Raw genomic sequence first — 14,166 nt, forward strand, 5'->3', positions numbered from 1 at the left:
TTCTCTTTTCAAAACAATAGAAAGGTGCACCAAGTGAATAGAATCAGTGAAGAATAGATTGCGTGCAGTCTCCTATTTCTCTTTGAAAAGTTACTCCACGAGTATTGTAACGTTGTTGTTTGTAATCGCGCAGGCTTGGATAAGAATTGGACGGATTTTAAGAGAAAAGGCCGACTCCAAGCAGTCTAGTGAAGAATAACTACATGAAGAAATAAAAAATTCCCTGAGCAAGGTAAAAATTAACAAGGGGTATTCATTGAACGTGAAATGTCCGAAAAATGGTAAGATTTTAAGAAAGCTTAAAATACCTAGAGAGGGTGGAGTCCTAGCGTCACACCAATGTCTAAAATTGAAAAAAAGTACCCTCCTCCCACGTTGATCGAGTTATTCGCCCGGGGAAGGTTCAGACAGCTAAAAAACAACTTTAACTTTCCTTTATTTATGTTTTTTAAGAGTTCGCTTTGTACAAGCATACAATAAACCTTTTACAAAATTTTAACCACTAGTATACAAACTCCGCTGCTAAAGCAACGAATTTTAACTGACAAGTCCACGTAGGAATTACTAGGCTATATTTCAGTCCCACAAGTTCCAACAAGTGACCAGCACTTAAAACACAATTTTTTTCGCAGAGGTTCTTGTAGTAAAAAAGAATAGTTAAATAGTTAAAAGAATACAAATTTTTACGTTACGAGCACTTTAACAAATACTGGAGACAAAAGAATAGAGGCATTAATAAAAAATGGTAACTTCCAATAAATTCTCCCTGGGAGAGATTCATACGACTGCTGATGAGAATTTGGACGATAATAGTGGAACTCGAAGGATTAAAACAAGTCATCGATTCTTTATTAAAAAAAAGTTGATTAGAGATTTAACTAGTTTTTATTTTTTAAACCCTTTGATAACTAACAGTGATCAATATCTAATATTTCCTTAAAATGCCACTAGTCAATCGCGCAGAAAGGGAGACTTCACCGAAACGTAAAGATCAACAAAGCTTTAGATACAATGTTTTGATTGTTTAAGAAATTATCTTTGTTAGCACTATATGATGTGTAAGGAAAACGAGTGTTTTCCAGTGTGGAGAATATGTTAGGTATCTTTAAAACATGCATGATAGTTTTTGGCGAAAAAACCTTCGCCGCCGGTTGAATACTTTTTAGCGTTACGTGAAAAGTAACCTGCGAATACAGCCGTTTGCCATCACTCCCCTTCATTGAGACGTTTTCTCTCGCCTAACGACCCCAAATAGGGGAACGATTAAAGCCTCCGTCTTCGCAGGCTACGAGAAAAGGAATAGGCCAAGTTCTTTGATTCGCAATCTACTTGTACCAAGGCTAGCAAAAGCCGCACACAGTTGTTAAAAAGTTTTTCTACACTTAAATAGCAATTGTTTATAAGAAGTGAGACTTTGTTTAAAGGTTTCTTTGATACAAATATCTTTCGGCCTTTCTAATGTAAGATGGCCAAGACGTGTGATTTTCGAATTTCCCGACAAAATTACACAGAAACATCAGTATCTAACGAATCGTTCAGCGAAGAAATCAATATTCTCAAACGATGACAAACCAAATTCTGCCATTTACCTTAAATTATCTAAACACAAACCAACAACTCACATGTAAACTAAAAGTAACGTTTTAACAGCTAACAACGGAGGTTTTTCACAAAACTCAGTAAGACCAGTCTAATCAACGACATTAACACCCAATGGAAAAATTGGAAAAAACTAAAGCAGCAAGTAACAAAGTGTGAAACAAAATGAAAAAACAAAATAAAATAAAACAAAAACAACTTGCTATAATTGTATTACTGAAGCTTATAAAGACCTTCACATTCCGTGAAACATGAATCGTATAGACCTTTATCTTCACGACCTATATCCGCCATCTTTGTACGGCCGCAAGGAATCATGGAATAGAGCAACGTCACGTGGTCTCCCAGGGGAATGGCAGCAGATGACAGCTGCTAATACAGGAAACCATGGTCAAGTTCGTTTAGTTCCTAGCCTCATTCCCAGGGTCTCTCTGTTTCAATTGGTGGGAACGAGGTTGGCTTATTCCTTCCATCCGGGAACGTAAGTTCCACTCGAGCCAAATGTACAGCTCGCCTTTCGTGTCACTGTCTCTTTCTTCTGGAGACATCTTTTTGGCATCCAAAAACGACAAAACTCAACTTATTCACCTGAAACTCCTTGACCGTAAGACGTTCTTTATACTTCAATGGACATAATTTACAAACTAGACTGTGAATGCTCGTATTGGCCATTTTCATTAGCCGCCTGAGAGACCAAGTGCAAAGATGGCGGATATATCAGGGTCATTACACGTTTCTGGGAAACTGCCCACCTACCCCTCCCCAACGCCAACATAAACACTTAATTCTTACTTAGGGCAAAATTTGATCACTATGATCACCATTAAAATTTTAACTTACAGTATAGAACTCAAATTCATACAACTATTTAACAAAATTGGTATCAAGGCAAACTACTTCTTCCCTTAATGAATTTACAAAAGCCAGCAGCCCGTAAAGAATGCAAACATGTCCCTTACAAAATCGGTTAAGATCACTATAACAAAGCGAACACCACAAGATCTGCAGTTCGAAAATTGCATTACTGTATTAAAACACTCCGTTATGATTATTTTGCTAAGATAATTATACTTAAAAAGGCGCAAATTTCACATATGTATACTAATTTCTTATGGTATCAAACGGCTGTCAAGAGAAAAAATACAATATTTCACAAGCTGTCTTTTACCTACGGATACATAATTATAATTACTTTTTTCGATATTTGTTCCTTGGTGTTTATCTTGAAAATACATTAAAATTAATTTACTTTTTTCTTAACGCAACCAGTTTCAAAACAAAGATTTCATCAGTCCCGGCAACTAGTTTATCACGTGTTGCTGGGCTCGACCGAACGTCACTAACCACTTCGTGAATTTCCGACGTTGATGCGAGGCCGTCCGGAGATTCATTCTCCCACCGTCGAACAGTCGCAAAGTTGATCACCTGTTACTAGGTTCGATCGACGCGAAAAACCACTCGGTAAATTTCCGAAGTTGGTGCGAGGCTGTCCGAAGATCGTCTTGTAATCTTTTGTTTTCTTTCTGTAGTTTTCGGAGTTCTGAATCCAATCGATGCTTCTCCTCTCCTTCCTACAGAAACAACAGACAAGTCTTAAACCCTTTAAGCCCTCTAGTGATCAGCTTGAAATTTCTCCATGTGATATCAATGCTTTACAAAACAGAGTGGTGATGAGAATTGAGCGAATGATCACAGAAGATGAATCTAACAGACACTTCAACAAATTCTCCCTACTACTTCTATTGGAAATGTATGGGGAAAACAAAACAGAATTTTGAATTTTTAGCCATCATCAAGGCAAACAGGCACCAATCTACCACAATTCCTTTCTCTTCCTCTGGACCGAACGCTGTAGACCTCTCCCTGCTCCCCCCTCCCCCTCCCTCCTTTTTGATTCGCTTTGACACGGTAAAGCTAATGTTCAAAACGTCTGTTCTAGAATCTCTTTACAGGGGTCACTAGTCAGGTCATTTCCGATTTCCAAAAAACTCTCACTTTCAAAACGTGGCCAAGTGCAAAACCGTCCTTGTGAAAATGAGTTTTATTCGCATAACAATAATAAAAAAATCATATCAATGGCTTCGCACTTAGCCTTGCTTTGAAACACACTTACACGTCTACAATCATCCCTATGCTTTTTTACGCTAGAATCTTCTAGAAGAGAACTGATAGTTTCATTACTGACCTTCATTAAAGCATTCGATACAATAGCCAGCTTCATTTCAAGTTCAGCTTCTTTTCCTATACTCTCTCTTGTGAGCAAACTGAAAGTAATTATATAAAAATACTAAACATGGACCACGAACGACGGACATTTTGCTTTCTGCCAAACAAAATATGGTAATGTAAGGTAGAGTCTGCATTCAAGCCAAGTGGCCTGTCAGGCCGAAGTAGGAGCTTATCCCCGGTTTCTGTAGCATGGAGCGACTAGGAGTATTCCTATTCCCTCCCGCGTCACCCCTACATCCCCACCACAGAGGGGATGCCAGTCCATCGCTGGGTTAATTTTATTTTATTTTATTTAATTCGTTTTCACCGCATGCATTAAGAACAAACATGAAGAGAGCAGCGGGAAGGACTAGGGGGGGATAAGAACCATGGGAACTAATTCAACCAATTAAAAAGAATAACTTATGTATAAAAAGAGGAAAAATATAAATTTATGATTCAAAAACTCATTAATAACTCATAAAGAAAAAAACAAAATCTACGTCCAATTTTTGAACCAAAATAACCTAACCTGCGTAGCACGCGTTAGGAATTAACGGGCGTAAGAACGCAAGCTAAAAATAACCCCAAATCTAAATTTTAGTGCACGTATCAGAGATTTTGAAGCCGTTCAAAAAACTCGCAGTCGTGTATCATCAGGTTTAAAAACTCGAGGCGAACACTCCTGCTCGTGTTTATAGACAGTACTTAAAAAGACTACGATGACTGATGCTGTGGCCAAGCAACATGTGGGCAGTCAGGATCAAAATTCCTAATCTTATTCTTGTAATACTCTCTGCAATGAGCGTAGTTTAGTGTTACCATTCAAATGAATCCTCTTTGATAGAACTTTTTCATGGTACTGTTATTACTTAGGATTACTTTAAACCAAAAAATGAATTTTCCTTCGCGATGATGATTATACCATGATGATGATTATAATTATTATATTTATTTTTTTACTTTGGCTACTATTAAAAGTAACAAGGCTAAAGCACCAGGGCGTGCATGCAAACCAGTCACATCAATATATCTGCTAGAAATAGCCAACACGGCCCAGTAATTCACGGAACAAAACATGCTTTTATGAAAAACGGGAATACTAGGCAAAGAAAGCCGTTAACATTTTCTTTAATAACGTCATGATTAAAAGCAAGACTCACCTTTCTCCGGAGTTTCCTTTCGCACTCTGCGGAGAAATAAAAACATACGGACGTGACTTTTCTTGCGGAGAAATCAAAACAGACAGACGTGACTATTTTTTATTTAGAATAAATTTAACTAAAATAGATCAAAATAACCCCTCCATTGTCATCGAAAGAGTGTTTAAAATAAGGCACTTAAGCATTACTTGGAAATGTAAAAAAACTCGTAAGAAAACTAAACATCTTCTTCAAGAAGTGAAACATTTCAGTCTCTAGTAAAAACCCTAGGGTGTGATAATTCGTGCGCATTTTACATATTTCACAGAAGGAATTTGGGAAGGGGAGCCAAGCTATCCGACAGGTTAACAAAACAGCCACTAGACCATGACACGGATGTTATCGCGACTATTAAGTAAACTTTATTTACAAACTACAAAGAGATATGATCAACTAGTATGTACAAGAACACGTCGCTTACTTCCCTTAGTTTTGCAGACATGAACTCTCGTCCAATTTCTGAGCGGCGGCTATAACTTTTTACTTTCCACTGTTTTTTTTTTTTAATTTTTTTTATCCTGCGCGGTAGGTCCCATTGAGGCGAAGGGCGGCAATTTCACGTAATGTAAAGCGTGGAGATATCCTGAAGGGCGCATGCGTGATTCTTGGAAACCGCATTCGTGCGCGCAAGCGAAGACGAAAGTTAAGCAAGGGGAAAAAGAACGCTAGAAAAATAGAACCTGTGACGTAGGCTAAAAGTTACCGTTGTTCGCGTGATTCTTTGATCCAATTTACTACAGCATGAATAAATGGCAAAAAAAAACAAAAACAAAAACAATCAGACAAACAAAGAAATTGAGAATTCAGGTGAGAAAGTTTATCGACACTTTCCGACACTAAAGTTTATCTCTGTCCATCACGAGGTACTCCGCCTTGGGGCTTAAACGCGAAAAAACAAAGGAAACAGATGCCTGATGGCATATCTTGCTCTGACAAAAGACTTCTTAGCTCAAACCAATGCTTGATGTGGTTTTCGTTCGGCAAAACAGAAACAACTGCCATAGGAGTTGAAAGCAAATAAATATTAAACGATGGGCAGATAACAGCGGAAAAATCAGCATTTTTCTGGGATGGTAACTTTGAGTGCTAACATGACTTAACGTCTACCACAAAACCGCCTTTGATGGGCTGTACTTAAGTACTCCCTTCAACCTCTGTACCCTACGAATTGCACATAAACGACTTGGTTTGTTTTGTTTCGTTAACATTCTAGATCAATGTTGCGATAAAACCTTTAGATACTGACCAGGGGCGGATCCAAACTTAGGTTAAGAAAGGACTGTTGAACCTTTTTGTGGCAAATCACTTTTCAAAGAGAAACCACGTGTTTCACACTGTGAACACCGCGGGTAATACTGCTTTGCGAGCAGAGGCGAACAGATGATCCCTGGAAGCAACGCGTGTTTCATTAAAAAATTCAGACACTTAAAAAGTGATATACGATTCTGTCGATGTGAGAATTTTAGTCTCAAGCGTCAGGTCTGAGGGAGGGTGGGGGTGGGAGTCCGGACCCCTTGGACCCTCCCCCTGGATCCGCCCCTGCTGACGCCCTACAATAACCTCTCTATTACCGACACTGAGGCTACCGGTACGTACACACGGCACCGGATAAATTTTCGACCGGTTGAAAAATTCGTGCGTTTAGGCGTTCCATTCTCAGGGAACAACCTTAACCGTAGGAAAATTTAGACGCCTAGCTGTTGAAAGTTACGTGTGAACATAGCAAAAATATTGAATGGTCCCGTGTAAACGAAGTATCCGGTATCCAGTGCCGTATAAACGAAGCCTGAGTTCTGTTGGTCCATACCGCTAAGGCGCTTCCCTATCTGGCTCAAGGAGTCGGACAGTTTTTAGCAACGTAAAATGAAAGAAATTGCCCTCTCAAAAAAGGCGTTTTTGTCCGAACGGAGGAGAGGTGGACCAGGGGGTGTTACTTGGGTCAATTTTTGCTGGGTATGTGACGCTGGCCTCCCAAAATTCCTACCCCATTGTAGTTTATTTTGTGGCCAATTGTAGACCCCATTTTACACACTTTGGCCAAATGTAATTTACTGCCACTTTCTGTTTGTGCATCTACCTTATAAAGCCTAGTAGGTGTGTCATCCTAAAATGAATTCACACACTCTTTTGATAATTCCCAGATACAAATATTTTCTTAACCACAAAATCTCGAAAATGTGAGACCCCGTTCTAGTCACTCTATTGAAAAAGCAACTCCATATAGTCAATCCAGCAGCACATCCTTATTTGCCCATTACTAGGAAGTATTTCCCGTGGAAGGTTCTCCCCTCGGGAACAGGAAGTGAGCAAGTTACCTGAATCTACATACGCAGATGTTTCTGATTTCCTAGTTCTAGAGGTTTCTTTCTATATTCGCCCCCACAAAACGGCTTGAGCCATTAAGAGGCGAGAGAAGAAATATCCGAATATTCTCTCGTCACTTTGCACCTCAAGGTCGAAAAGAAAATATCTGGAACAGCACCGCGATTTCCGGGTGTTCGACCCATTTTGCTTCCTAGCTTCTCTGAAAAACGTTTGGGCAAGAGTCTCTCTTGGTTTGACAAAAGTTGTAATATATTGATATACTCAGATGACGATTTCTAGCAAATAATTTTCATCAAATAGTTGAAACCCTAAAAATTTCCGTATTTATAAAATTCTTCGAAGTCTTGAGATTGAGCGATTTGAGTCAGCTATGCAGGTCGAATAAAGTTATCCTCTGATGCACCGCACTCTTTCGTACGATGCAACCAGATTTTTTAACCAACATTTTGAATCGGCCACAAAATGAAGTGAATGAAATTACACTTCCTGAGGCCCCCTCTGGTGCCTCTTGAGTCAACAAATATCAAGATATTTTACAAACATTAGTGCTGTTTATACTTCAACAAATTTAAACAAATCCATGCAATTTTGTTTCAAAGCGGAATTAGCATTGTTCAAGAGGGATCACGTCATTTAGTCAAATTTAACACGACTCGGCTCCATAAACGTACAGTGACTACAGTAAATGTTTATAAGTCTAACCAAACATTGCGCTCAAGAATCTGACAGATGGTAACTGTTAAACGCACAGGAATATAGATATGTCTTTATGACTCATCCTCGCGTGAAGCGAGGCCGCACTTGAATAAACCCAGGCAAAACCCAACGATTTTTATTTCACCAAAATGGAAAAAAGTAATAATTAATAATTCACCTACCGGTACAGCAAATATTCTTTCGTCAAAGCTATGTCTTCTTGGAACAACAGGGATGTAAAACTTGTGCGGACCGTGAGAGCGGCCCCTACCTGAAAATATAAACAATCACGTACAATCAAGACGAACACGGACAACGCGCGTGGAGTGTTAACTTTGACGCCGGGCAAAATTAGCAAGCACACGTCTCGCAATTTCTTGACCAAATATCAGCACGAAAAGAAAATACTCCTCAGCAGCTTTGATTACTATGGATGACTCTATGTGGCCTTCAGGAACGAATATCTCAACCGCAAAAAACACAAATAGTATAAGATTGGCCACGACAGCTATAGAAATGCTTACTAGAAGTCTCTGCTCCAGCTGATGAAGGCCTCGCGTTAGTTCGCCACAATATTCGTGGATATTTGCGCTGAGGATCGGTAACAGGCATGGCTAAACCACCTTGTCGCTAGCTAAAATCGGCAAGAATCTTTGCATCACGAGACGCCATTGTTTTTCGTTTCATTTAACAACGCTACTACACAGATTCCTGCCGCGGGGCGTTTATTTATACGTTACGCAGGCCTGTTTATTACGCTACAGTGAACCTTTTGAAATTATCCACAGGCGGCCAGAGGAGGCCAAAATCTTCTCCGCGCCTTCGAAACCTTGGACAAGATTGCTAAGAATCGACTACTGTATAACATTATTACCACCCCAGTATCCCTTCCAAAAGTGGCAGGGACACTTTCGTCAGCCCATAGATGATAGAATCATGAATATTCAAAAGACATGACTAAACGCTCGATCGTTTCAGTCATTGCTTTCAAAAAAAAAAAAAAAAAAAAAAAAAAAACGAGATAATTAGCTATACGTTAATATGCTGAAGATTTTTAACGAAGGTTAATGTGGTTTTTAAAATTGAAAAGATTTGCTTCACTGAATCTCCAGGAAATGAACTAAAACGCTTTATACTAAAGTAGCCTACTAGAAAATACGACGGGAGCGATCACAATGTTATAGTTACTGCAACGGCTTAACACTCTTAATAAATTTAAGGCACAAGAAGTGGATTTTTCCAGATTTAGAACAATTTGAGGTTATCTTTAAAAAAGAGGGAAAAGGCCAGCAACTAAAAAGGCTACAATCAATTCCAAGACGACCGCAGAGGTATGGAAAACCAAAAATTAAAAGAGGACAATAAAAGCGAACTACTCCCTACAGACAACCCCCTATTGACCACTCCAGAAAATGCCATAACATACCATAATGCTCTTTCTTTGTCACCACAAAATTTTGCATAAGCATTGTTTTCAGTTTCTCTGGGGGCCATTTTTTATAAAACTCCCAAGAGAAATTTAAGACAATGCTTATGCAAAATTTTGGGTGACGAGCACAGAGCATTACACCCTGCGAGCAGAGGCCCTTCGATCTTCCGACTTATCTAGGAAGATCGAAGGGCCTCTGCTCGCAGGGCAACAGCATTATGGTATGCTATGATATTTTCTGGACGGACGGTTCCCTTGCTCCAAAGTACCATCCCACCCCTATAATACTAGCCTGCATAAATGACGCTTTATGAGCCAAGCGAGGCGAACGCGGCATTTTGCGCAAAGCGCGAGACGAACGCGTAATGACGGTTTTGTGAAGATTAGAGAAGTTGAATTTGACGATGCTTACGTCCTCTTTCATTTCTTTGGTATTTTGCTCTAATCAAAAGTGTATTTTTGACTTTAATAACAAGACCCACTTGATACGGACACTTCCTGTGGTCCCTTCAGTGTCCAGTTGACAGTAGTCCGAAATGACATCTGCCTCTTCGCCCACCGCCACAGAGGGTTGGGCGAAGAGACGGATGACATTTCAGACTAGGAACTGAGAAACTGAGCAAGGATTTCAATAGTCTGCTACACAGCCGTTTTTTGTGTCGTCACGCAACGCTCCTCCCCACGGAGCCTTGCGTGACGATACTAAAAACGGCTGTGTAGCAGACTAGGATTTCAAAGGTAGAATAACCTGTGACATAGCACCAAATGAAAGTACTGCCCAGTAGCTTACATTTGAATGGCCACACAATAGGATCCCTCAGCACTGAGACTGAAAAGAGCTACAACTACCTGGCATATAAAAGACATAACTCGAATATAAGGAAGAATTTGGAAGTGGAAGACTTATCCTACGTGCAGCAGGGTGCAGCAGGGTCGCGGATGACGAGTGACGGCAGGCGCGGAATGACGGGTGGCGACCATCGCCGCTCATCACCGAGAAAACCATAGAATTGTAGCAATTGAATGAATCCGAGTTACATTTGACAAAGTCTTATTTCCATCAAGCACAACCTATCTAACCTCATAAAAACCGGTTGTGAAGAAACAGGCAACGAACTGCATGGAAACGCATCCTCGCCTTGAAGAAAAAAACTAAAAACTGACAGATTTACGGCAGACATACGCCCTCAGTTTAGTCTCAGTTCACGTCATTCCGATATTGGTATAATTATCTTTGTTTTAAATAGCGAAAGTACACTGCTTTATTTAAAGACGGTGTAAAAATAATTCTCTCTTTCTCATCGTCAGCAAGCTATTCGCATCATTCACAAATTTTTTTTTACCCATTTCCTAGTTCCAGTAATTCAATATCAACCTAAAGCGACCAGACAATATGATCATGTCTTCCAAATTAAGTAATTATGCGGTCTTGGCTTCTAGAAAAGGACAGACAAATCTACTTAGTTATGATTGTCGGTCAGTCCTGAGTATTATTTTAAAAATCTACGAAATAGCTTCAGCAAGTTCCGTGTGAGAAACACAATTTACTTTCAAAAATACAAACGCAATATTTTGTAATAAAATTCTAAGGAAGACCAGACTTCGGAGAATTTTCTCTTCACGTTTTTCCGCTTCAACCGAATGTGAACAAAAATTGCACAATTCAGTGGCGACCCCTCCTAAAAGTAATGAGGTTCTAAATGGCCGGAAGTCGATCATCCGATTCGCGGTTAAGAGTGACGTCATACAAGCTTTTAACCCCATCATCAGATTTGATCTTCACAGGAACACTATACTAGTACAGTAATAAAAAGCACCGAGGAATAATTAATAACACGCAAACACAGACAAAACAATATCGTTCGACTCTAGAACAAAGCTATATTAATATAGTTGACATGAAACTGCAGTTTGAAACATCTGATTCGTGAATTTTCTCACAATTTCAGAAACACTTTTTAGACCGGGCGAATTAAGAAATTGTAACACCTCCAGCGATAACATGTACAGATCCGTTCCCCGCTGGTTAATTCACTTAGCTGCTTCTATTGAGTAATCCCAAACGGATCTCCGCTGCACATAAATGGTTCTCTTACACCACAAATCTATCAAAGAACTATGTTCAGATTTTACAGAACAGGAGTGACACTCTCCGAGAACCCAAAGCTCATCGTGTAACTCTTACTCAAACACTTTCGAGTTATCGAGTCAAGTAAACATCATTTAGTGTTGAGTTATGATTTCTTTATTCGTCAGCTAATTAGCTAAATACCATAAAATGAGCTCTAATGCGTAACCATTTCACAGATATAAACATTATCCCTCAAATCTTGTAACTAAAATTTCGTTTTAAACCGTCAAACGATGGATAATGCTGTTGAGAGTTTGTAAACCTTCGATTCTTATTTGTTTCCCTATAGACTTACGGGTGTGCGTTCACATTCAAGCACGATCCTTACAACAATGTAGTCCCTGGTTTAGTCTACCAAACAATCAATCCTATTAGGACAATGGTTCACTTTTTCGTGCGAAAAATTTCTTAGAAAACGATTGTTCGATCTAAACTTCCTACGTAAAGTTGAATCAGTGAATCTAGCCGCCTCCGCCAAAAACAACACAACACTGAAAAAAATATATAAAAATAAAAAGTTGCTCTTACGTAAACCATTCGGTGTGAGCGCTTGAAGCCGTGATTTCATTTTTGGAAGGTCCAAGATGTTGCTTACGTCCCACTTCCTTCTGGAACTCATTGTTCTGTGTTCGAAACTATAACTTGGTAAACGAATCCACCTTTAAATGGACAGTATCGGTATCAAGAGCCTTTCCGTCACGTAAATTCCACGCCAGGTTTATTTTTAGCCAAGACGTTTTTTCATTTAGATTACGAAATGTAAACAAAGATTTGTTAAGAACGAGTCTTGTCTGCAATTTGCATAATAAAGAACCTCAATAATACCCACTAATAAACGAACTAAAAGGAAAAAACAGTGGTGCCAATTTCCGTGAAGATGAATTCATGGGTAGGGAAAAGATGCGTCTCGCACTATTTCACTTTCACCTAAGAGAACTAATTGCTGACAACCATGTCACACTCAATCAGAAATCATTGTTATATTCCTAGACTTTCACTCAACTAAACAGGGACTGCCATTGGTTGATTCTTGGTCACGTGGCCTTGACTAAAAACAAATGTATCCCGATCGTGATACATCAAACAATGTATCCCGCTCGGGATACATTGCAGCACGTGATCAAAGCATGGTGGAAAGTGGCGTGACAAAAGGCGGCAAAAACACCGCCAGGTCCTGCCAGTTTTCTTTTTCGTGAATGCACACAACAACACAATCACGAAGCCTCAAGCTAAAAAGCAACGATTTTTAAAGTTATCCCAGAAGTTCCCAGAAGAAAAACAGCAGCTAGTGGAGGAAAAAGATGCAGATAATATAAGGAAAGTACTTTTGTTTGTAAATCATTCATTCAGTGGTTTTGAGAATTAAATTTGTGTTGTTATAAGTACCGAGTCGACTGTTTTGGTTCGCTCCGGTTATTCTTTTGTTGCTGTTGAAGTGAAAGTCTAGAAATATAACAAAATACTTAATGTCAGGTCCCTCGGGAAACCAGTTAGTTTTGTTTTCCCTCGAGTCCTGATGTTTCCCTCGACTTCGTCTCGGGAAACATCAGGACTCTCGGGAAAACAAAACTAACTGTTTCCCTTGGGACCTGACATTAAGTGTATAATATTAAGAGGAGGTCGAAAGATCAAAGTCTACAGTAACTTTTGATCATCGTGTGTGTCATAATTTTATCTAAGGATCGAAGAGCAAAATACGCAGGGTATAAAAACATGTATACTGCGATTCCGTTGCCCTTTAACTGGAATCAAGCCAAACACTTTAGCGCAGAGCTGGCAGGGGCACGACCACCAGGGGAACAGAATACAGGATAGGATATCCCTGGGGTAAAGTTTCGAAAACAATTCTCGCATGCGTACAAAAAGAAAATCCCTTCCGCTTTGCCTCTGTTCGAACATACCAGATTCCACAATGGGCCTTGGTAAAATAGCGGATAGCATTAAAACTTTAAAACTGTCTTAACAGATAAACTTATTAGATAACATTTACAGCTTAGCTGCTTTAAATATTTTCTGATCGACAACCCATGTAAAGGCGCTGTCTCGACTCAAGACTTGACTCGAGTTTTACAGAGTGTTAGTCTAGTTTTTCGTTAAGCTCAAGAACAATTGCGCCTCGCCTCCTATTTTGTTTGATGGAAAGGGACAAATCGGGACCACAAATCGTCTTTCACTTTTCTTTGCCCAATACGAAGGAAGAGGTAATTGTCCAAGCTTCCGCTTGAAAAACCTTCCAAGAGTAGACTACTCGAGGAGGCCAGTTGAGGCGTCGACCTTCGGGATATTCCGCGCATTAAAACGAATTACAACTCAATTCTCTTCCAACAATTTCAACAAATAATGAAGGAAGAAGGTTATTAGAATTACTGAACAAAATGATCACTAAAGAGAAATACTTTGATCTTTTAACAAAATCTCTCAGCTACTTCTTTAGGGAAATGTATGGAGATGAGTTTGAAGAATTTGTATGTAGATACTTAAAAAATATTTTGACACTCGATCTCACTGTTACTCTAAATCTGTGAAGGAAATCCTATGGTGTTACCATTCAAATGAATCCTCTTTGGCATAACTTT

General features: G+C 39.4%; 1 protein-coding gene across 4 annotated transcripts in view; it reads right to left on the reverse strand.

Moving 5' to 3' along the window:
• Window positions 1–420: 420 nt before the first annotated feature.
• The window catches only part of LOC140924372 (uncharacterized), a 40,848-nt gene continuing 27,102 nt past the window's right edge, over window positions 421–14,166 (reverse strand). For all 4 annotated transcript variants that reach the window (XM_073374406.1, XM_073374407.1, XM_073374404.1 and 1 more), the window contains exons 20-23: window positions 8,213–8,301; window positions 4,971–4,996; window positions 3,785–3,863; window positions 421–3,170 (exon numbers count right to left, since the gene is read on the reverse strand). In XM_073374406.1, the coding sequence (XP_073230507.1) occupies window positions 3,021–3,170; window positions 3,785–3,863; window positions 4,971–4,996; window positions 8,213–8,301 (344 nt within the window). In that variant the 3' untranslated portion in view covers window positions 421–3,020. The remainder of the gene's footprint in view (window positions 3,171–3,784; window positions 3,864–4,970; window positions 4,997–8,212; window positions 8,302–14,166) is intronic.

The sequence above is a fragment of the Porites lutea genome, chromosome 14 (assembly GCF_958299795.1).
Source record: "Porites lutea chromosome 14, jaPorLute2.1, whole genome shotgun sequence".
NCBI lineage: Eukaryota > Metazoa > Cnidaria > Anthozoa > Scleractinia > Poritidae > Porites > Porites lutea.